General features: G+C 35.4%; 1 protein-coding gene across 5 annotated transcripts; it reads left to right on the plus strand.

The window, feature by feature from the left end:
• Positions 1-1,551: 1,551 nt before the first annotated feature.
• LOC18442882 (synaptonemal complex protein ZEP1) lies at positions 1,552-23,383 on the plus strand. Of its 5 annotated transcripts, none has more exons than XM_020672575.2 (21): positions 1,552-1,984; positions 2,123-2,172; positions 6,030-6,237; positions 7,108-7,233; positions 7,678-7,776; positions 8,941-9,399; positions 9,498-9,715; positions 10,702-10,950; positions 12,207-12,335; positions 12,413-12,481; positions 12,597-12,707; positions 12,988-13,095; positions 13,176-13,286; positions 14,401-14,490; positions 15,885-15,974; positions 16,115-16,219; positions 16,427-16,513; positions 16,621-16,692; positions 20,947-21,046; positions 22,565-22,709; positions 23,073-23,383. In XM_020672575.2, exons 1-19 carry the CDS (start codon positions 1,837-1,839, stop codon positions 21,043-21,045), a joined length of 2,628 nt encoding a protein of 875 aa, XP_020528234.1. In that variant the 5' UTR covers positions 1,552-1,836; the 3' UTR covers position 21,046; positions 22,565-22,709; positions 23,073-23,383. The 5 variants fall into 5 exon arrangements, with proteins under 5 accessions (XP_020528234.1, XP_020528235.1, XP_020528237.1 ...); XM_020672576.2 differs by having other exon boundaries at positions 22,570-22,709; XM_020672578.2 differs by lacking the exon at positions 15,885-15,974.
• The last annotated feature ends 820 nt before the right edge of the window (positions 23,384-24,203 follow it).

Here is a 24,203-nt window from a genome sequence, read left to right on the forward strand (position 1 = left end):
AATGGTCTCATAGTATACAATCCATCTTGTATGACCTAGTCAAAATCATATCATATTTTCTTGGACAAAACCTATACAGAAGATTTTTGAATCTTTTGAAAAAGTCAGATTGCTTAAGTGCCAGTTTGGATGTACCCAAAGTTGCAATATTTTGGATTGCAATTCAAAATTCTTGTGAAATAGATTTGAACCGTTTGGACAACCTCAAAATTTTGTTAAATTTTTAGATTGAAATAAAAAATACTGCAGGGTCAAGGCAAAAGTTACCGTAAAAAAAAAAAAATTCAAGTCAGACTTGAATTTTTTTTTATGAAAGTGCAACTCTCTCACCCCCGTGCAAACCTCAACCCGTGACCCAACAACTCCGTGATACCTCACAACCCCAAATCTACTCTCTCTATGAAACAAAACATTTTCATTTTCTCTCTCTTTGAAAAAACACTCAAGCCGTGACAGCCCTAGGTGACATCTTTGTAAAGCCAAAACCCTTTCTCTCTCTACAATAGGCGAGCCTTTTCTCTCATACCACACCCATAGAAAACCCCTTATCTTCATGAATAAGGAGAAGCTCGGGTTGTAAAAAAACCAAAGAAGCTCAAGCCCCATCTATGGCCACCCTAAGAGGCATCACGAGCCTTTTCTCTTATACCACACCAATGGAAACCCCTTCTCTTCATGAATTAGGAGAAATTCGGGTTGCAAAAAACCAAAGAAGCTCAAGCCCCATCTATGACAGCCCTAGGCGAGGTCTTTATAAAGCCAATGCCCTTCTCTCTCTACAAAAGGCAAGTATTTTCTCACCCATAGGGAGCCTTTTCTTTTCATGAATAAGGAAAAACTCTGGTTGCAAAAAACCAGAGAAGCTCGAGCCCTATTCATGGCAGCCCTAAGCAGCATTTTTGTAAAGCCAAGGTTATTTCTCTCTTGGATAGCCTTTTCTCTCATACCACGCCCATGTGAAACCCCTTCTCTTCATGAATAAGGAGGGTTGCAAGTTTGCTTATTGTATGAAAGCAAATTTTTTACTACTGCGAGACATACAAGAAAAACTTTTGGATCTGCAAGAGAATTTTGGAAGGGTAGAATGCGATTTTGTTTATAGTATGTTAACTCTATCCAAACAATCCAACATAACAATGAAAAAAGATGGCAATGTTTCTTTAACCGAAAAAAGTTTATATAAGGATGCTACCTTACAATGTAGAACTATGAATGCCCCTGAAAAATCCATCAAAAAAAGTAGTTTTAATGTTGAAAAACCCTTTGATTGATGATCTCGACATCAAGATGTATGACTATGAAAAATTTAAAAATTTTAAGTCTCAAAAATAGTGCATTTTACAACATATTATCTACAACGTCCATTTTCAAGATTTTCTTATGTTTATATATCTACTTGATTTTAACCATCTTTGAAATTTAAAATTTTATAATTGGATATAAAAATAGATTTTGAAATAATCTTAAGAGCATTTTACATCAAAATTATATACCTTGAAGGTGCACCTTACCTCACCCTTCTTAACCAAGAAAACTTAACGAATTTTTTTCAATGCGAAGGTTTAAATTTTTTTTTTTTTCTAAAAGATCGACTCGCCGAGTATGCGCGGGACTTCGCCCGTAAATAAAACGCCGCCACTCAAGCGTAATTTCAAAAATTACAAAACGGAGCGGACACTATAAATACCTAAGCTTCCCGCCGCATTTGATTCATTTGATGCGCCTGGTTCTGGCGCTCTTTTCGTCTCCAGTATAAGGCTGCTTTTCTCTCTACAGGGTCTTCTTCTTTTAATCTAGGGCTTCTCTCTCTCTCTCGAGAGGAATTTTATTTTCCTTATGATGCAGAAGCTTAATTCTTCTGGTTTGAGGTCTCTGGATCAGTTCACATCACTACCTGGAACTTCGAGATTCTTCAATAACCCTTCACGATCTTCTCACGAAGTTGCATCAGTAGGAAGTTTTGCAAATCTTAAGCTTACTGCAGGTTTTCGCTCTTTCCTTCCTCATCCATTATCTCTCTATGTAAAACATCGGAAACCCCTTCCTCATCCATTATATCTCTCTGTAAATCATCATATTAACATTTATCTCTGTTTCCCTCTCTATATCTATTTGATTTCAGAGAAGCTGGTTCACGATCAAGCCTGCGCCAAAACAGACCTTGAATTTGCAGTAAGATAAATTTGTTTCCTTCGCTGCTCTCATGAAATAATCTATTCTGGCATAATTTATGTAAAGTGCCTGTATCTTCTACTTGACACTTCCAATTTAGGCTTAGATTGCAGTAACGCACTATTTTACTAAAACACTGAAGGATTTTTAAAAAAACTGAAGCTTATTAACTGCAATTTATGTAGAGGAGTGGAAAATTTTGATTAAAGCCCCCACACTTGGAAATATAGCATCTCCTTTTTATATTATGCTGAAATACAGGCAAATAATTTGGAGATTTGTGCCCCCTTTTAGGGTAAAATGATCAAAATAATCATATGAATGATTCATCATACATAAATCTTGAATTGATGTGAAAATTGACAACGTTTGATCTCTTGTGTTATAAAACATGTATATGTACATAGGTTTCTATTATAAAATGTGTACTCCACTTAAAAATATCGAATTCTGGTTTAGAATCATTTTGAGATATGATTTTGACCAAGATGTAGGTTAGTCAAGCAGGAATTCATGTATATCTACTGTTCCTAAGATCAATAGTTCTGGTTGGATGAATCTTACTTAAGAGAACCTGGTATATGTGGCAATGCAAAGGAGAAATGCTTAAATACTCTCAAAATCTTCGTTGAAATCATGATAATACAGATACTAAACTGGAATGTAGAAGAGTTATGCCTGAGTGAATGGGTTCTTATGTGTGAAAATGTTCAAAACTCAGAAGAAAAGTTAAACAAATCATGGTTAACAATAATCTGAGCTCATTCTCCTGTCTCAAGGCACATATATTCAGCATAATGCCATAATATGTTTCAAAAATACCAAATTTTTTATTTTATGCCTCTCAAGTTAGGGTTGCAGGCCACTATTATATGCTGATTATATGGAAATGTGAAAGAATTAATCAGGTAATCATGGACATTTAGTTTGCAATGGATCAATGTATGGAAGATAAAGAAATTTCAAAGAAAAACCTAAGTCTCATTCTTTTACAGGCTGATGTTATAAAACAAGTTCTGTTTGGTGTAATTTATTTAAAGGAACTGTACATTCTACTCAACTTTGGAATCAAGGATAATAATCATGATAGGATGCTCCTTGTACTGAAATATAGAAGTTTTATGCATAAGCATGTGGGACTTTAGTGTACAATTGACTGAAAGCATCGAGTGGAATTGGAGCAGAGAAAATCTTAAGTTCAGGATTGAGCTTGTTGTTGTGGCAAAATGAGTAAGTTGGAATTTATGTAAAAGAACTGTGTATTCTATTGAAAACATCTAATGTGCTTTACCAACATCATTTGTAAGGTTTCTATACTGAGATATGGGTGAACTAATAAAAATTTCACAAGAATTTAGCCTTGGTTTCCCTTCAAATCTCTACTCCGCAGCCTTAAGAACCTCTCATGGTTCATGATCATCATTAGAGAGGTTTTGAGGAGATCCTCTTAAAGTGCCTTTAATGTTTGAAGGCACTTTTATTATTCAAACTATCGTAGTAAGTAATTACGATAATACCCAATATGGGTGCCTTGCGTCTGGTTTTATAACATCTAGTCTGGCCTCTACAATTATTTTAGGAAAACTGAAAAGAAATCCATTTCTATTGATGTCTTACTGAATTACATCTCGGTTAATAAAGAAACTGAAGCACAAGACTAGGGAATAGTCATTCATGTTTCATAGAAGATTGCAGAAAAGAAATGTGGAGAAGTGAGAGCATGGGGTGCACAAGGATAATACAGTGAGTCTTAGAGGGTTCATTGCCGTCCAAAGAGTATTGGAAATATGATATGTAATTTAACAAGATAGAAGACATCCTGTGCAAATGGATGTTAAAATCTGAGTTCATGTATCCAACTATCACAGAAAAAAGATTTAGAGATTTCAAATTGCTTGAGGGAGGTCAAGGACTGATAATTACCTGCAAGTCAATGAACAGAATTGCACTAGAATAAAGAGAATGAATTAAATAGTTGGAAAAGAAGAAATTCATTTCAAGGGAAGATTAATGCATGTGAAGATTTTTCAAATGAATAATGTGAAGTTTCTGTTGAGATGCTAATGAGAGAATTAATTGCTTACATTCAAATGAACTCTATGGAATACAATAAAAACAGCCACCATTGGTTTGTGAAAAGAGAAGTAGACAAGAAGGTAGGGGTGTAAATAGATTGGATCAGGTGCGGGTCAACCTGAACCCGACTGGGTCCTTGTTTGATCCCAACCCAACCCGGGCCCTGGTCAAGTCCCCGTCCAATAAGGTCCAGGCCAATTGGACACAGCAGGTCAGGTTTGTACGGTTTGAGAGAGTATATAAATTATATTTAGTATGTATATATGTGTGTGCATGTGTGTGTGTGTGTGTGCGTGCGTGCGTGCGTGCGTATTCCATTCCGCACTCACACATCAATAGAATAGCGCTTCTCCACTTTGTGGGTAGGCTTGGCACTATAGATTAAATTAATTTCGTTTCTTTTGTAGTCTGGGTGGTTTGTATTTTTATTAATAAAATAAATATTTAAGATAGTTTTAAATGTTTTCTGTATTTACTTGAGGCAAATAAAATTTTTGGATCTCAATCCTTTTCTATGGGTTTTTCGTAGGAGGGACAATATTCACAAGATGTGCCCAAAGTCTTACTAGATTCGAAAACCTCGCCGCCTCTCTGAAGCGGTAAAGGAGGCTGTTGGGCCTCGCAAGAACAGAAATTTAGGTTGAATTTTTGTTGAAAAGATCTCTTCTGAGGACATCTTTTTTTGTGGTCCCACTGGTTTATAATCATCACCTAGATAAATAAATATAAAAAATATTTAACATCTAACTTTTTACTAACTTGAACACCCAAGTTTACATTGGCCAGAGTCATGACTCATGAACAATATCCTAATTTGGTCATTGTTTGAGGAAGCAAATAGGTAGTTTGTGCCCAAAGGAACACAATGCAAATATCCGTTGCTTCTTTATGTTCATGGTTGTCGTCTCTTTTGTCCTCTTCCTTGGTAATAATGTAACACTTAACAATATAACATATTATAATAGAATATAATATATTAAAACAACAATACATTATAAGGGCAGTTTGCATACGGATGCATCCGTAGGTGTAGAGGTAAGGTGCACCTTCAAATTTTATCATGGTATATAATTTTGATGTAAAATGTTCTTAGGATTATCTCAAAATCTATTTTTATATCTAATTATAAAATTTTAAATTTAAAAAATGGCTAAAATCAAGTAGATCTATAAACAAATGAAAATCTTGAAAATGGACGGCGTAGATAATATGTTGTAAAATGCACTATTTCTGAGACTTAAAATCTTTTTATTTTTCATAGTCATACATCTTGATTTCGAGATGATCAATCAAAGGGTTTTTCAACATTAAAACTTCCTTTTTTGATGGATTTTTTAGGGGCATCCGTAGTTCTACATTATAAGGTTGCATCCTTATATAAACTTTTTACATATTAAAGAATGAAGGTGTGATGCCATTCCATTATCAAATATCTTGCTAGTTTATGTTCACACTGTGGTTATTAGGGACCATCACCTCTTTTCAGAAAATCCATTATAAGGTAGCATCCTTGTATAAACTTTTTCCATATTATAATCTATTATGTAATATTAGATAATATTGTAATACAATAGTTAAATAATTTGTAATGCAAGGAATTGAAATAGGAAACTTTTGGTTTAAAATTTTTATGAAAAGTGATATGGTTATGTTTTTTTATTCTGCAAAATGTGAATTATAACTTTAATTATTTTTTTTTGTAAAAAAAAGATTCAGAACAACTGGAACTTTACTTCACGAATAGCATAGGGAAGGTTTCAACTATTGGATTAATGTTGCAGAACTCAAAGCTGAAAAAGTTTGCAGAGCAGATTCATGCTTTGGAGGCAAAATTACAAGACGCAAGCAATGAAAATGCAAAACTTAAAGTCAAACAGAAAGAAGACTCAAAGCTTTGGAATGGATTGGATTCAAAACTCTCTTCAACTAAGACACTATGTGATCAACTCACTGAAACTCTGCAGCACTTGGCTGGTCTTGTTCGAGGAGGTAATGTTTTCTATCAGATGTTTTGTGAATATTGATTCTTAATTTTCCAAACGTTCTTGCCTACATATGTACATCGAAAATTCTGGGGAAAGGTAACATATTAGGATGCCGCTTGTTGACAATACTTAAAGCTGATGAGGTCTGCTCAGTTTTAGTTTTCTTGAAAATGATTGGGTCATTTCAATGTATTACAAAATAGCGAAAGCACTATCTTTAGAAAGAATCAGTTTATATTCTTCATCTGGTTGGTATTGCTTGTGCTTGTTACTGGTAATTTTATTGATTCTAGAGAATTTTAGTATTGTAAAATACGGAAAATATGGGAGGAACAGAAGAAGAAGTGCTTTCAAATATTTTCTAATGGCGGTGTGAGGCCTGAGGAGAGGGGAGTGGGTAACCTTGTCCTTTGAGTTCTGAAGTTTTCAGATTCATGGAAATATAGAAATTTGACTCAAATTAGCCCTGCCTTGGTTGGCGTGCCCCAAGACGGTCATGGCTGTCCCAAGCCAGGGTAAAGGAGGAGGGTTGTGTAGGGCAGCCAACATAAAACTTTAACGAATCTTGTCATTAATCCTGAGCTTATGAGTAGAATGGTAGAACAAGATTCATGTAGCCAACCCCAAATAGTTGGGATAAGGCTTAGATGATGATGATGATAGAAAATTGACTCAAATTGACAATATCATCCCAGTATTGGTGCATAAGTTACTAATATTGGTTTCTTTATACTTTCTTGTGTTAGATGTGCTTTTGTCGATGACAAAAGTTTTGGATGGTGTATCTATTGCTCTTGTTCCTTTGGCTTTGATTTTGATTTCAATGATTGGCTCAGATATGAAAATAACCTGTTGATGTGCTTTTGTCTAACAGCTGAGGAAGATAAAAAATTCTTTGAGGATAAGCTGTTAGAGAACTCAAAAGCTTTTGATGGTTTGCATTTCCAATTGAAGGACTTTTCTTTGAAATTGGATTCTGCTGAGGAAAGAATCAGACATGGTGAGTTCTCTGTATGACTATTCCCTTCTCATATACCAATTATTAGCAACCAGCATCCATGGAACTTCTGTGCTTCCTTAATGATGCAGTGCAGGGGTGCTGCCTGTTTTCCATTTTTGGTTTGGATAGAGAGTCTTGAGAAAAGCTACACATTACATCGCATTTCTTTCTAAAGTCGAAGCCCAGATGCAGTGTTCTTTGTTTGCTTAATGCATGATACTCCTGGTCCTGTCAGATTCGCTTGCATGTGTATGTTCTGTTAGTTTATTCCTCTGCATAACTAATTTGATACTGATTGATATGAATGGATGACTTGGATGTAAGAAGTTGGGTTTATTGGTTGGGAAATCTGAAATTTCTGTTCAAACCATGAATGGCTTTGCACTTCTATAGAGAGATATGCACATGTTGTTATAATAATATTTGTCTTTTTTGATTTGGAAGGGAAACATGAGTTGGACACGCTCAAAAGAGAGAAGGAAGAAATGGAAAGATCTTACATTGATGAGCTTCAATCGAAAGGCATGCTTGTAATCGATAAAGGTAAGGATGAATCACTCATATGATACATATTCGCACAAGCTAGAGTAAGTAGTTGCTGACAAGGATTTTGCAAAATTATTCAAGAATCTAGATTTTACTATAGTGCTTGCAAATAATTTGAGATGGATTTGTGAGTGTTGCCTTAGGTGGATCCTCATTACCAAAATGCCTCTTGACCTTTCAACCATGACCTTTTCCGATATTTCATATTCTATTGATTTTCTCAAATTGGCGTTCCTTTTCCATATGTGAAATCACTGATGCCTTCTATACCAACACAACTTCGAGAAATTTAGAATAGCTAGGTTTGCTTTAGAATTTGAGGGAGGGAGGGAGCTTATACAATGCTGCAACATTTTTTCTCATCTTCAATATGTTATTCATTAGGGTTCCTGAGCAAGGATATTACAAAGCCCCTACGCTTTTTTTCAAGTAGATTAGGAGTTAGCATTTTGAAAGTATTAGTGGTGTGGTGTTAGTGGAGGGAATGGAAACCACAGCATGGTGACTATGGTGTAGGGGTGCCACCACCATGACCCTTGCCCCTTCCCAAAAAAATTCAAGGGTCAGATGTGGGATTTGAACCCACGCCCTCTCACAAGGACCAGAACTCGAGTCTGTCGCGTTAGATCACTCGGCCATCCTGATGCTCGTGTCCAAAAATTAAGAAAATGCATTTGAGGGGAATTGAATCCTCAATGCAAAAGGATAGAGGCAAATATGCTAACCATCGTGTTGGCCAAACGCTTTCAAGTTTGGGAGTTAGTTTTTTGAACGTGTTAGTGGGGTGGTGTTAGTAGGACTGGAAACCACAACGTCTTTATGGTAAACATATACATATAATGGTAGGTTGTAACCATCTATGCGATGTCTATGCAGCATTGTGTGCATTGTTCCATGTGTGAAACTGCACTGTTCCATATATTTGATCTTGTTGTTTTGCGGCAAATTACATCCTAAGATAGATCCTAATTAGAGAATGACTATAACCTGCTTCTAGATGTCAAGGCCATTCATGCTGTGGCAAAGAAAACCCTATCTGCTTCTTGTGTATATGTTACGCTGCTGTTCATGTTAGTTTTATGTAACTTCTAACTGTGCTGTTTTGTGTGTTTGTTATGACACTTGTTGCTAAAATCATTTTCTTTTGGAAAAACGATATAGATGCTGCCATCAAACAGTTAGAAGCAACTGTTACTGAAGATAAAATAAGCTTGCAGAGTCTTGGCTGTCAGCTTCAGGACACACAGAAAGAGTTAAGCATGAAAGATGATGCATGTAATAGCCTCAAAGCCACCAACGGTACCTTAGAGGAAGATAAGATCAATCTGCAGTTTAAATTCCAAGATTGTGAGAGAAGGTTACTGGAATCCAGCATTGAGTTGAAGAATTTCAAAAACGAAGCAAACAGTTTGGCCAAGAAGATAGCTGAGCTTGACAAAGTCAGCAGAACAACTTCAGATTATGTCATTCAACTGTCCTCTTCTTGGGATACTTGTTACAGTATGGTTCAACAGGAGAAGTCCCTTACTGCAAAGTGTGCCCAACTCAAATTTGACAAACTCCATGCCCAGTTTGTGGATGTAACATTGGCGAATGGAGTATTGCGTTCAGAAGTGGAAGGTCTGTAACTTTCTTGTTTTTACTTACATTATGTATCAGTGATCTTTCTATCTGCTCTTTTTTATTGTCTGACTGATTCAAATTCAAACTTCTTCCAGGCTTGAAAAATCAAATCACAGAGCTCCAAAAATCCAAAAGGGCCCTGGTTCTGCAGCATGATGAGGCAAACAAGTTGGCAGAGGAAAAAATGCAAAGATCTCAGCTTGTTATTGAGAGTCTTACATCAGAGAAGATTGGGTTGGAGGTGTCTATTACTAACTTAGAGGCTAAAGGTGCAAGTTTAGCTGAAACTTTGGGTGAAATTGATAAGCAAAAGGTAAGTTGGGATTTTAGTTGATAAAATGAGCTCTACTTGTTTATGTTTATGTGTGCTTTGTAGTGTCATGTTTGTCATTGTCACATGAGCGGTTCTCAAAACCTGGATCCACAAGATAATCTCTGGGTTTATAATACCATTGGTACAAATGTTTTGAAAGGATATTTCTCCTTCATCAAATTCTCATACTTTGTCTATGAATCTGAACCTTGCATGTTCTGGTTTTTGATAAATTTCTGGAATAACCTCTTTGAGTCTGAAAGTCGAAACATGCTTATTATCTTTTAAAAACTTCTTGGACATGTGGACATAAACTAATAGAAAATTATCCCTCCCTTTATCTTATCGTTTTTCTCCTTCATTCACTGTGCATTATACATTTCTTATGTTTGTTGCTGATGTTATATTTTGGAAAAAATTGCATTTGGTGTTGGGACAAATTTTCTAATAATTTAAGAGATCTTATCTACCTGAAGTACCAAAGCGCATGTAATCTCCCTATATGTTGGTGAGATCTCCAGCTCCCTTCTGATATTTTCTTAATAAATGAAGTATGGTACTGAAAGAGGTAAGCACTGAAAATTCCCTATTATATGATTTGAAGGACACTGCTCTCCTCACCCTTTTCCTGACCAACTCCACCCTACAACTGGAAAATTGTGCAGCCCACTTAATGTGGATTGCTAATGTTCTCAAGAAGTGATATGATCAAACTCTATTTTCTCTGAGACATTTCTCAGGTGTCATTCAGATCTTTCTCTTCCTTATCTCATCAACAAATGAATTAAGCAACTAAACATTCACTTCCTCCAAAAACGAGATTGCCATATTTTTTATTTCGCCGTGTGACATTGGCATTATTTTGTCAGTTCTTATTGGTGTTCCTTCCAATTTCTGAAAGATATTATTCAATTTTCTAATGCTGAGATTGAAAGATCTAATATCAAATTGAAATATCTGTAGTGACATTTTCCTATAATGTACAGCAAGATTTGGTGCTTAAAATGTCGCAATTGGAGTCACAGAATCTAGATATAAAAGAAAAGGCGGAGTCTATGTTACATGAGAAGATGGAGGAAATTGAAACTCTTCAGAAGGAAATTACTGAGAGTGGTACTCAGGTTAAGTCACTGGAGGATCAAATACGCAATCTCCTTCAAGCTTTGGATGAGAAAGACCAGCTTCATCTGCAGTTTCTAGAACGAGAGAAGCATTTGGAAGATCAGAGATTGGAGGTTTGTAAATTCCATTTCGCTGATATTTTTGTGTTGTATTTGTTCCCTTTCATTTTCTTGTTTCTCGAATTAATAATAACTCACAATATTGGATGTACCTTCAAACGAGATTTGTATTTGTTGATTCACATGGAAGGACTGAAACACCCACGTTCTTCTCATAAGATGCATAAAACAGCCCCATCTGTTTATAACATATATTCCAATTAATCCTTGTTTTCCCAATGCATTAACTATATTCCTCACTGCTGTAGTTTCTTGATTAAAATATCCTAAGTTCCCCAAAATAGCTTCTCCGAGTGCAGTTTCTTTAATATTGTGTTCAGGGAGAAGAAGAAACCTATGACATCTATCATTTTCATATTATAACGCATCAAAATTTTGCAGCATCAGAATGTTTACTAATGCCTCATTGTGCATATTTTTCAGCATTGCTTTTGGCTTGATTAGGGCTTCTTATGTTTTTCTATGTTACACTATCGAAGCCTTGTTGGCTCCAAGAGTGTTTCCAACTTCCTCCAATAATGATGTGGACATGCTCTCTCTGTCCAACTATGACCTCCTCTCTTTATTCTCACTACTCCCCCATATTTCTTTGTTCTCAAATCAACCCTTGATACTAAGCATTTTAGACATTCTAAGCATTGTTGTTTCTGTGCTATGTGAGGACTTTCATCTTTTTCACCATTTATTATATATTTTTAAATATTTTTTACAATAATCCTCAATTGAGCAACTGCAAAGTTTACCCATCTTCTGTAAATTAAATTTTTTTTAATTATTTACTTTATGGAACTAGAAAATCACTTCTTATTTTTCTCTTGAATTCTTTTGATGATTTGAGATAACTCTATGTTTTCTCATTTATTATTCAATTTTTTGGTTTTATTTAAATTTGACAATGCTAGATTTATTTGTAGTATTATAACTACTGCAGCATTATATAATTTTCTCTTTTCATTTCTACCATGTAGTGCGAAATACTTCAAATCTTATACGTGCATAGAGATTTTGGTAACTCTTGGTGTTTCTAGTATTATTCCTTCAATGTTCTTGCTCATGAAAATACAGGCAGTTTGGGTTATGCTATATACGATTGGTGGTTCTAGTCTATCGATAGAAAGACCTTTTGTTATTCCCCCATTGTTTCATGGATAATGGAGGCCAGGCTTTTTGTCTTGAGCAAATTGTTTGGGCTTCATTATTAAGAATAACAGTTAACAGACAACTGAGTTGTACAAGCTCTGTCCTTTCAGATGCAGGCGTCACTTGCTGCTGCAGAATGCTCCCTCACAGATGCTAAAAAACAATATGATTTGATGCTAGAGGGTAGACAGCTGGAGCTAATTAAACATTTGAAGGAAATATCTCAAAGAAATGACCAGGTACTGGAATGTTGTATCATTCCAAATGCAACCTATCGCATACCATTTATTTTGGAAGCTAATGTTGCACGGTGTAGGAAATCAATGACATCCGAAGGAAATATGAGATGGAGAAACAGGAGATCCTTAACATGGAGAAAGAGAAGGTCCTTTCTTTTCCTTGCATTTATGAAGTTATATTGTATGAAGTTATACTGTACATTTATGTGATTCTATTCATTTTGGACATCTGTCACTCCTTGGACACGATTGCTTCTTCAGGCAGCTAAACTTCTTGAAGAAATGGAAAGAACTTGTGAAAAAAGAATTGCAGAAAATAAAGAGGAAGTACAGCACAATCTACAGACTTTTCAAGAGGAACACAACTCATTGGTAACTCATGAAATTGTTTAGTGTATGGGTTACTAAACTGAAGTTCATATTTCCTGTTTTCAGGAATTTGGACTCTGATATTAAATATGTAAAAATAGAATATGGACTTGATGTTCACATCCTGTCGTGCTGATATTTGTTTTGGACTTTCTGGCGGTGTAATTAAAGAACTTCTGGCATTATTTTGTGGTTCTGCATAACTCTCTTATTATTAGTTAATCAAAACTTTAAAACTATATTGGTTGCGCTTTCCCTGTTTGATGTTGCTTTTCATGTGCAGATTAAACAAATTCAGCAAGAGTACAATAACAAAGAACTGGCTCTTAAAGCTCAGAAAAGTGACGAAATAAAGAGATTGCAGATTCACTCTGAAAATGAATTGAGAGAGGTTCAGTAGCTCTACGATCTATCTACATTATGCTGGAGATTTTGTTTGCACTGACGGATTTTTTTCTTCTGATGTATTAGAAAACCATGTTGCTGAGGAAAGAAAACGAATCTCAGATAAAAGCTTTGAGACATCAGCACATGGATGAACTTAAAACACTCCAAGAGGAACTTGAGCTTCAGAAGTCAAAGGTATTATCTGCTGTAGGAATGTCAAAGTCCAGGTTGACCAAATTAGTGTTGTGACACTAGCTTAATAGCATAACAGAAAAGAAAATCCTACAGATCATGCCTTATGTGTTCTCTGACACACAATAACATGTATACAAAGCTTTTAGGCCAAACCATAGTTAGCAGCATGCAGTTTGGTATATGTTTTTTGTATCCTCTTTTTGTTTTTTTCAAAATGGTGGAGATTTTTTCAAAACTATTTAGGACTCCATTTTCAAAATTCTGGCAAAATATTATGGTTTTTGGGTCACATCATATTAATCTGGTATTATATGCTTTGTTCAAAGAAAAACTTATTTTTAAAAAGAAAAGAAAAAAACTGTGTTTTGTTACCTTCTTTAGAGTTGAACTTTTTAAAACTTCTCTTAAATGGATTTGAACTCCCTGATTTTTGCTGATTATATAAACTTACTAAAAGATTAGATTTGCTTAAGGTTTCTTTGCTTATTAGATTACTCACTAAGGGATAGGATTTGCTTAAATATTCACCGACAATTGGAAAAGTAATATACTTAAAAATTGTGGTGGCGATGACCTCCCCCCATTGGAAACATGGATCAAATGCTCTAAAAAGTAAAATTCAAGGATGAGCTAGGTTCGTGTCCTTTTTTTCAATGGAGGATGATATTTATCCTCCCAGAGCATTATTATTGGGAAATAAAAATTGGGTTTTCAAGATTGAATGGCTCAGCATGGAGTACTCTCTCTCTTTCTCTCTCTCAGTATTTCTATTATTCCAAATAATCCATTTTATCATATAACTTTTAGGCTTTGATTGTTTTGTATTCAATTTACACATGTTAGTGTAGTGTAATGTTCATATCTGTTTTTTCACTCCCTTTTCTTTTGGAGCCAAATCCGACCTATCTCTGAATTTTTAACAAACTGAAATGTTTGTTTTTTATTCGAATGGTTCGGGCCAAAATAAATCAATACTGATTTATTTGTTTACCAATATATTGTCATTACCCATATCGCTAAACAACCTTTCAGCAGTTGATTAGAATCCCCTGCTTATTTAGCATTTTCATCTTGAAACTCTGTATTATTCTCATTTATACATGTTTCTTCATAGGAAGAAAAGCAGAGGGCTTTGTTACAATTGCAGTGGAAGGTAATGGATGACAATCAACAACACGAGGGTCTTGAAGTGAACTCAAAGAAGGTAATGCAAGTTTCTCCCTGTCAAGTATTTCCTGATCCACTTATTTCTAACTAGTGGATGTTAGATTGTATTGTATGACTAGGATCTTGGCACTGGCTGGTAAAGAAATTAACGAATCACAGTTGCATTATTACATTAATTACAATTGGATTGATCTTGATAAGCAATGCCTTTCTTGGGAGAAATAATAGAATGATTCTTAGGATTCCATGTACGCAAGTGTTGAAAATACATTGCATGGGTTGCTTATATGGCGCATGTTCCTTCTAATAAGATATGTGGTAAAGAATGACAAAGTTGAGATTCGTAATGTTTTGATAGAACAAATGGTGCTTGAAAGATAATATGATCTCATTGTCTAAATGAGTGAGATTATTAGGGAAAGGTACATGAACCATGATTGCGCTGATTGCTCTGGCTGACTCAATAAATGGGTACCCGTAAAAATTTACACACATAATGGGTCGATGACGATGATTATCCTTATTATAGAGCTATAACTGAGATGGTAACAGTAGCTCTTAGAAGATATGAAACAAAGACGTGTAAAGGCATATTGTTGTAACTGCTTGTAATTTTCTTATGTTGTAAAGTATGAAAATTTCTTGTTGAGCATTCACAATTTGTAAAATGGCCAGACAAATACGCTCAGGCTTAACCCAATGCATGTCCTATATGCAAGGGGCGGTTAGACGGACTGTCTATTACGATAGTCGAGAGTTGATGAATCTTTTCAAGACTGGAATTTACAGAATATCCATTTTCGTTAAACAGGGTCCTTAATATAATTCTTAAAGTCTGTTGATTAATATAGTTTACTCGTGAAAAGTTCATCTCACATGGTTCTCCACCAAAACATTTGCTCTCCACTATAAAAATCCTTAATTAGCATAACTTGGTCACAGACCATTGAGTATTTCAACTTCCAGAAATCAGGTTTTGCAAGCAGGTTTCTTTCTTTGTATCGAGCACTTGAAATGCCTACTGACTGCTTTAGTTTGTTAAGAGACTGATGATCATACAATTGTAAGTGTCAAAAGCAGAACCAATTGGGTCGACTGGTCAGACTGCCAATCGGACCCAAAACCTGGATCTTGGAAATACACCCAACTTTGTAAATCTTTTTAAATTTTTTAGGGTTTGACGAGTTTTCATTATCCAACCAATTTGATGACAAGTTGAACTGCTAATTTAACCAGAACTGACACTTCTGGTTTGCTGCTGGTATGGATGCATGGAGTAAAAAAAGTTTATTTGAGTCCTGTGAATATAACCCATATTCATTCAACATGACAGCATATGGAAAGGGATCAACTTAGCACATTACAAACTTTTGTGGAGAATGAGAACTATCAAGATTTTCTGATGAGAATAGATCTTGATTTCATGAACAGGAATACTCTGTTTCGTCAATCAAGAAGAAAGATAGTGGTGGTTCAAAAGGACACCATCTTGATACGACGAGACATAACAATGAAGGGGAGGTGGCTTGGAATCATTTATAAGTGTTTTTTGTTAATTTTAATTGTTTCAATAAAATGTTTAAGATTTTTATTTTATACAAGTTAAAGAACTGGTATGCTTCATGTTCTTGATCTTTTCCTCTTATATTTGTTCTGTTTAGGTTGTGAACTTTATGGGATCAATGCGCACACCTGTCCTGAGTTTATCGCAGAAAGTAGAGAAAGGCAAGGGTGAGAATATAAGGAATATTCCTAAGCATAGGAAGGTGAGCCTCAATCAGCATGAAATTCTTGTTTGTATGGACCATGGATTTGAGACTGGAAAATAATTTGATTTAGGGCCACATAATATTAAACTGTGTCACCGTGCGACACCTATCTTGTTATTTCTATTCATTTCGTGCGTATGATCTTTTTCTTGTCGGTTTATTTGTACGCCTTTTTTCCTACTTTTGGAGGTTCTCTTGTGGCAGGTGACACGGCATGAATATGAAGTTGAAACCACTAATGGGAGAACAATCACAAAGCGCAAAAAAACCAAGAGCACTGTCATGTTTGCGGTATTCATCCACTTACCTGATCGCATTTTGATTTGTTGAAATATTTTGGACTTATACCATAGATCGAGATATGTATCCTCTAGTGTCTTTTGCCTTTGCTATATCAGGATCCATCAACGCATAAAAAGATGAAAATGAGGACTCCTAATACTGAGAAGCATTCAATGACACTACGAAAGGTACTGCATGATACATACTTTGATTTTAGTGCATGTGGAGGTTTTGAATTTAGTGTAGGTAGATATGAGCCTCTTAGAAACTCACTTTTTTTTCCCTGCTATGCTACCGGGTTTTGCGTTGTAATCTCACCATTTGTATTAATACTGAGAAGCATTCAATGACACTACGAAAGGTACTGCATGATACCTACTTTGATTTAGTGTATGTGGAGGTTTTGAATTTAGTGTAGGTTGATATGAGCCTCTTAGAAACTCAATCTTTTTTCCTTGCTATGCTACCGGGTCTTGTGTTGTAATCTCACCATTTGTATTAATTTGTGAAAGAATTTACATTTTCCTCTTTGAATACTCGGGGATATTTGTGATATTTGACAATATATTGTGGAGATCCACCAAGATGCTTTTGTCATAAGGGTGATGAATGTGAGCAATATTTGTTAGCTCTTGTTGTTTTGTATATTTGAGGCAACTCAATCTTTCATATCCTAGAAACTTTAACTGTCAATTGGCTTTATTCATGATCTTAAAAGGCACACAGTCCCTACTTGCCATCTACCAAAACCAAGTTGACTCAGGGCTTGGGTGAGTCGACGTGGTGAACTCTGGATTTCAGAGATAAAATATAATATTATAAATACAGAGTTGAGATATTTGAATTATTTTATTAAATAGACAGCCAAAGGCATGCTTTACATTTTCTGCACACAAACCAAAATCATTAGTACAAATACAGTGGATATTGTACAATGCACAGTGAATGTTGAGGTCTAAATGAACCTATTGCAGCCCCTCTCGTCCCTTTAAATAAGGCCTGGAACTCAGAGCTTTGGATCCCAGGTTCACCCCTTTGGGAAAAAAAAAGAAAAAATGAAGAAGAAGAAGAAGAAAAAGAAAGAGAGGGAAACGTAGCTTGAGTTTGAAAATGTCTGTTAAATTAGACTTGAAAACTCGACTGACTTTTCGAAAGAATTGATTAAAACTGAATTTTGCATGTTAAAAAGGCTGACATCTTTCTGAACCCACTTGCCTTAGGTTTACTTCTTAAACACTGCTTCATATGTAAAACACCTGAGTTTTCATGGAAACTCCTCCATCTCTTAGCTTTTTTAGTTTGTTTATTGCACTTATGAGAGTCCAGTATGCCAGTGATTAATAATTAGCAATGATTTATTTTGTGTGAAATTATGATGAGATCACCAGCTGCTCTCACATCTGAAGAGAATTTTTAAGGGTAATTAATTTGGAAGAAACTATTGGAAAACAAACTAAAAGAGGGTTTGGTAAGAGTTTTTGTATTGGTATGCTTGCTAAATCATATGGTTATCAGCTATTGGTTACTTATTAACGTTCTTTAGTACATGGACGCAATCTGGTAGAAGGGCCTAGGATATCAAGTAGTGGTTGGGATTCCAACCAATTTTGCGGTACATGATGATTAGTTTCCTTTTAGTTTCATATGCGGTTAAGGATGGCTCATGTTGAATATACTGCTCCTTTAGGTAACTGGTACACCTCGTTTAGTGCACTATATTGAAAATTTTAAAGAAATTGAATTGGTAATTAGGAAGAAAAAAAGTGGTATGGAATATTTAGAATGAGCACCTTTGTTTTAGAAATTACTTGGCGAATCTTGCAGTGACGCCCAGGATTGCCTATAATAGTTAGAATAACTTTCTCATTGAACAGTGTATGATCAGATATGATTATCACACAAGTTAAGGACGAGAGGTGATGCAGCCCAGAATATTGGTCTCAAGTATCTAGACAAGAGAGATATGCTTAACGTTTACAAGAGGAACCATAGAGAGGCAAAGTAGCCATTGAGTATATCCTTTCATGTCTTTTATTTATTTCTTGAATCTTTTCACTTAGGGACATAAGTAGTAATTTCTGTACTCTTTTATGTCTTTTTATTCACTCTCGTTTCTAATAAAGAGCCATGATTAGATTAGAAGGATGGTCATGATTAAGTCTTGTTTAGAGTTTTTTTATATAAAGGATGTACTTAAGCATAATGGCTGATCTTGTTATGGATTTTTATTTATAACCCTAGAGCAGTAAGTGCTCCTTTTATCTCTAGTTTTTGAATCTTTCTCTATTTCTAGATCTTCCCTATCTCCTTCTTTGCTAAAACCCTAACTCAAGGTACTAGGTCTGCACCAAGAGGTGATGTTGAATATATTTCTTTTGTAGGTACTACGATATCCTAGATTAAATGTATTAGCATCATCATCATCAGAGCCTTATCCGAGCTATTTGGGGTCCGTTACACAAATCTTGTTCTGTTTTTTTGCTCTATTAAGGGCCATACCCTTAATAAGACCGTGAGTTACCGTATATTTTCTTACTACTTTCATCCATGTCTTTTTGGGCCTTCCTCTTGCTCTTTTAGGGTCTTCTACTTGAACCATATCGTACTTCTAATCAGTACTGTATTGGATCTGCACTACACATGGCCAGCCCACCTAAATCTACTTTCCCGCATATTGTCGCCTACTGGAGGCACCCTTAGGTTCCCTCAAATGTATTCATTATGCATTCTATCCTTTTTTGTCTTGTCAATTATCCATCTCAACATTCTCACCTTAGCTATACTCATCCTATGGGGTATGTTGTTTATTGACTACCCAACATTCCATCTGGTAAAGCAAAGCTGGTCTCCCAGCTGTCCTATAGAACTTCCCTTTCACCTTCATTGGTATGCGGCGATCACATAAAACTACGGTTGCAAATCTTTACTTAGCCAACTTAGTTCTAATTCTATGTGTGACATCTTTCTCAATCTCTCCATTTTCTTGGATTATCGACCCAAGATATCAAAAATACTTTCTTTTAGGTATTTCTTTGCCATCAATCTTAGCTATTTCCTTGTTTCTACTACTATTATTATTAAACTCGCATTCCATATATTCTGTCTTAGTCCGGCTAATCGTAAAACCTTTAGATTCTAGAGCATCCTTCTAAAGTTCTAACTTTGCATTGACATCACTTCTAGTCTCATCGATCAAAATTATGTCATTTACTAGCAACACATACCACGGTACATCATCTTGTAGATGCCTAGTCCATAATTAAAATAAAGAGATATGAGCTCAACGCTAACCCCTGATGTAGGGGTATTGTCACTGAAAATTCACTTGTCTCTCCACTAGTTGTCGTACACTAATTAACTCTCCCTCATACATCTCTCTCATCATGCCAATATAGCATCATGACATCCCTCCAAAGTTCTAACTTTGCATTGACGCGACTTCTTGTCTCATCGATCAAAATTATGTCATCCGCGAACAACACATAATACGGTACCTCATCTTGTAGATGCCTTGTCCATAATTAAAATAAAGAGATATGAACTCAACTCTGACCCCTGATGTAGGCTTATTGTCATTGAAAACTCACTAGTCGCACACTAATTAGCTCTCTCTCATACATATCTCTCACCATGTCAATATAGCATCAGGAGACTTATTTATTTTCCAATACCCACCAAATTAAATCTTTAGGTACCCTATTTTAGGCTTTCTCTAAATCAATGAAAATAATGTGGAGGCCTTTTCCCTTCTCCTTGTACTTATCAATCCGTTGGCTAAATAGGAAAATGACCTCAATTGTTGACCTCCCTTGCATTAATCCGAATTGGTTTTCTGATACACTCGTTTCATGCCTTAGTCATTGCTCAATTACTCTTTCCCGCAGCTTCATAGTATGGCTCATAAGTATTTTAGATTTAATGTATAAAGGCCAAAAATATTGATTGGCACCTGTAATGCAGGCTGCATTATGGCTTACTCTAAGCAGGGTGGGATATTTGTTTTTCTTCGATTTAAATAATCCCTAGTCTAAGAAAGATATGATACTGTTTCTGTTTCCTTTTGTGAGATAAACAAATCCATAGTTGGTCTCACAATTTAAACATAGTTTTGATAAAAAGAAAAATATTGTTATAGTAGTACTTGTGGTACTTATTAGTGCCTGTGATATGCATTTAGTGAAAAGTAGGAAATGAAAGCCAGTGGTTTAAATCTAAGTTATTTGTTTCCTATCATGACTGTATATCACGTTCTGTTTCATTTTTTTGTTAATTTATGTCTAATCCCTATTCATGCTATTGAATTGAATGCTTCCTCTAGAAAGTATTTGTAAAAGATTTAGGTACTTTCCGTTTGCCTTAACTGTGACTCTGTGCTCTTCATATTAATGCTTTTCTTTAAGCCACATGTCTTGCTGAACTGAACTGAATTCATTGCAATGTAGGGAATCAAAGATGATCATCCAATTTCCTCACCTATTGGTGACTTGTTCAAGGAGGGATCTCTGGATCCTTATGCCGATGACCCCTATGCATTTGACTAAGGTATTTGCACATTCAGCAGTGTATATCTTGTATGAACTTGAGTTTAGAAGAATTCGACCGGTCTCCAGGAAACAGAAGCTTTTATTAAACTGTGTCAAACTCTTGCCAGAAGGCATAGAGATAGAGTTCTTTCCACAAGAGCAAATTGTGGCACTTGAAAATGAAATGTTCCCTTTTTGCCTATGAATTATTTGATTGGCTCCCTAAAAAATTTCAGAAAGTTGATTTTGTTTAATCTATATATTGACTTCATTATAGGAAAAGCTATTTTTCCTTTTACTTCTTTTCTTTTGCTTCTTTGGCATTGACATTGACGATTTAGTTGGAGATACTGATAATAACTTCTCCTAAATGAAAGAAAGGTTAGTTTATCAAAATCATTATAGAAATTGTTAACAGTATTCAACTTGCTATATTAATATATTCTACTGTATGATTACTCTCGACACCTCTAGTATATGGTGATGAGTATCTTTTATTTACTAGGCGCTTACTGTTCAATTTAAGGTCTTGGCAAACAAGCAACTAAACATTTGTTTTGAATTGGAGTACAAAGGATACTGATAGCACCATGAAGAATATGTTTCTTATGTTGGCATATTGTATCCTACAATGAAGAATGGATGGCTACTACTATCTGAATCCCTAACTAGAGATGTGCAATATCACCGGGGGTAGCTGCATAGCTTTCTCTTACTTTGCAAATAACTTGATGCGGCTTGTGTCAAGACTCTAAAAATGAATGTAACCTCTAAGAAAAATGCAGTGCCTGATGGTGGACGAACTTGTGTATAGGCATTAAGCCCATTTGAAACTTTCACGACCTATTAATTGGAGGTCAGATGAAGATGACCTAGTCTTAATTATATTATATATGATAGGAGTCTTGATTTGTGCTGTGCAAAGGTCTCGTTAGAAATTCACTACAAACGAGAGGTTCCTGGTTACTGAAAAAATTCTCTCACCTTCTGAACTGCATGTGACGCCTATGGTTTAATTATGGTCAGACAAAGTTCTCCAAGAGAGCTTTTCTAGGTGGTCACTTCGTAACTTTGGAGTGCATGATTAATAGCCTATAGATGACACTTAAGACTATCTTGGCCAAATTAGACAACAAAACCTAAAATGAATCATAAATAGATAAAACAGAAGAGTTTTGATGTCTTTCACAGGTTCTCACTTACTGGGTACCTTTTGATAATATGCCACTACGTTTTTCGTATAACATAAAAATAGCTAATTATGTAAACAAAAAAGCTCCTTTGCAGAATTTTGTTGCCATAAAAGCTCCTTTGCAGAATTCTGTTACTTTCTTATGTAACATCTCGGTGCTCTAACTGGTTAGGTGAGGTAGGTGCTCAAATGTTGCTAGCATTTGTTGCTGTTATATTAATTCGATTAGTTGGATTGCATAAATTTCTTGTTATTTTCATTTATGCCATTGAAAATCTGAGTTCTTGCATATTTTTATGTCAATTCTCTATTGCTAAAATATTTTGTGCATTTTCCATGGTCCAGTGCAGCTTTTTTTGTTTTCGGCATGACAATAATCCCCTCAGAAAGCATGGTATGATGCTCGAAAGCTTTTCTTTGTGAAGAAACGGCGCTGTTGTATGAATACCACGGAATGACTTTGACATCTGTTGTTGGTCTCATGCTTCAGGTCAGAATTGAAAATTCCCTAGGAATATCTCTCTCCCTCTCTCTTCTCACACACATATGCATGTGCTTTACTGTTTGCATGCTCAAATTGCCTCATTCAATTCTTTGCCATCCACACATATGTTAGTAATTCTCTCTCTCTGGTGCATACATCCCTTGTCTGCCCACCGGGCGTTCGCTTCTGTTCACCTTGTATATTCTATGTGTATCATGTGTAGCCTATTTTATATCCATATTGGCCCAGCAATCCCATTTTTTGTTCCATGTAAACATGTTTCTGTACACTGTACTTTGTCTCTCTGTGTTTGTATGCCTATGGTTTGCATGCATAAAGCATGAAGATAATAATGGCTTGAAATATCAGATTGGAAGTGGAAATGGAGGCGGTTGGCATTTTGTGAAGACTAAGAAGATGGTATTCAATATTATAATTGAAGATTTCAGGATCATACGAGAAGGTATTATTGGAAAATGAAATCAAACAATGAGTATTGAAATGACCGCAAAGGGGAGGGAGCTGGGGTTTTTAAATGAATTTGGCACTTTCTGCCTGCATTTGATGGGGGTCTTCATGTAAGAGTATGTTTCTGGTCACACGTCAATCATATTCAATACTTCATTGAACCTGTGTAATTCTCCATCTTATGAAAACTAACTAATATGTGCTCCGTGTGATGAAGCGTGCACGCAACAGAAGATGGTTTTAGAGAGAGAAGGGGGGTGTTGCAACCCATTTCCAGGTCTTCTAAGAGAGAGAACAAGTAAAATTATACAATGAGACCTCGAGGTGGTCACAATTAATCTTGACCATTGGATGTGAAATTGGGTAGCTGTATTTATTCCATTGATCAAGTTCAAAGTTCAAAAGAAATTTTCTTGGACTTTATGATAAATTCAAGCTATCAAATTTGACATCGGATGGTTATAAGTAATTGTGACCTCTTTGTACAATAGATAAATGGTTTCATTGTATACGAACCCAAATAATAAAAGATGGGGTTGGGATGCTGAATGAATTTATGTAGCTACAATACTTTAGTAACATTTGAGGTTATGCTTTTATTTTTTAATTTCAATTAGATACCTTGCCAATAAAAAAAAAAAAAAAAACCTAAAAGGGCCATTATTAGATATTTAGAATACTGAACAATCATAGGCATTTATGTAATTTAACCCTTGAGAGGTTTCAGTTGAATGATTAGAATACCCCTAGTTCTCCGGTACAAATCATGAAAATATTATTTGTATTAGAAATGTAGAATAATTAGGGTTATTTTTATCATTTTGCACTTAAACCTTTGCATGTATTAAATTACAAAAGTATCCTTAATTGTGCCATATTATTAATATGGAACGCACTATCCAGTGTTTGTAATGCGTAAACAATTGGGGGTATTTTTGTCATTCGGTTGAGATTGTTTTAGGGTCAAATTATTGAAATAGCTCTCACTGTTCGTCAATCCAACTACTGGATAAGGGCAATTTGGGTACGTTT

The sequence above is a fragment of the Amborella trichopoda genome, chromosome 4, assembly GCF_054954075.1.
Source record: "Amborella trichopoda isolate Santa Cruz 75 chromosome 4, AtrichopodaSantaCruz75HAP2 v2.0, whole genome shotgun sequence".
NCBI lineage: Eukaryota > Viridiplantae > Streptophyta > Magnoliopsida > Amborellales > Amborellaceae > Amborella > Amborella trichopoda.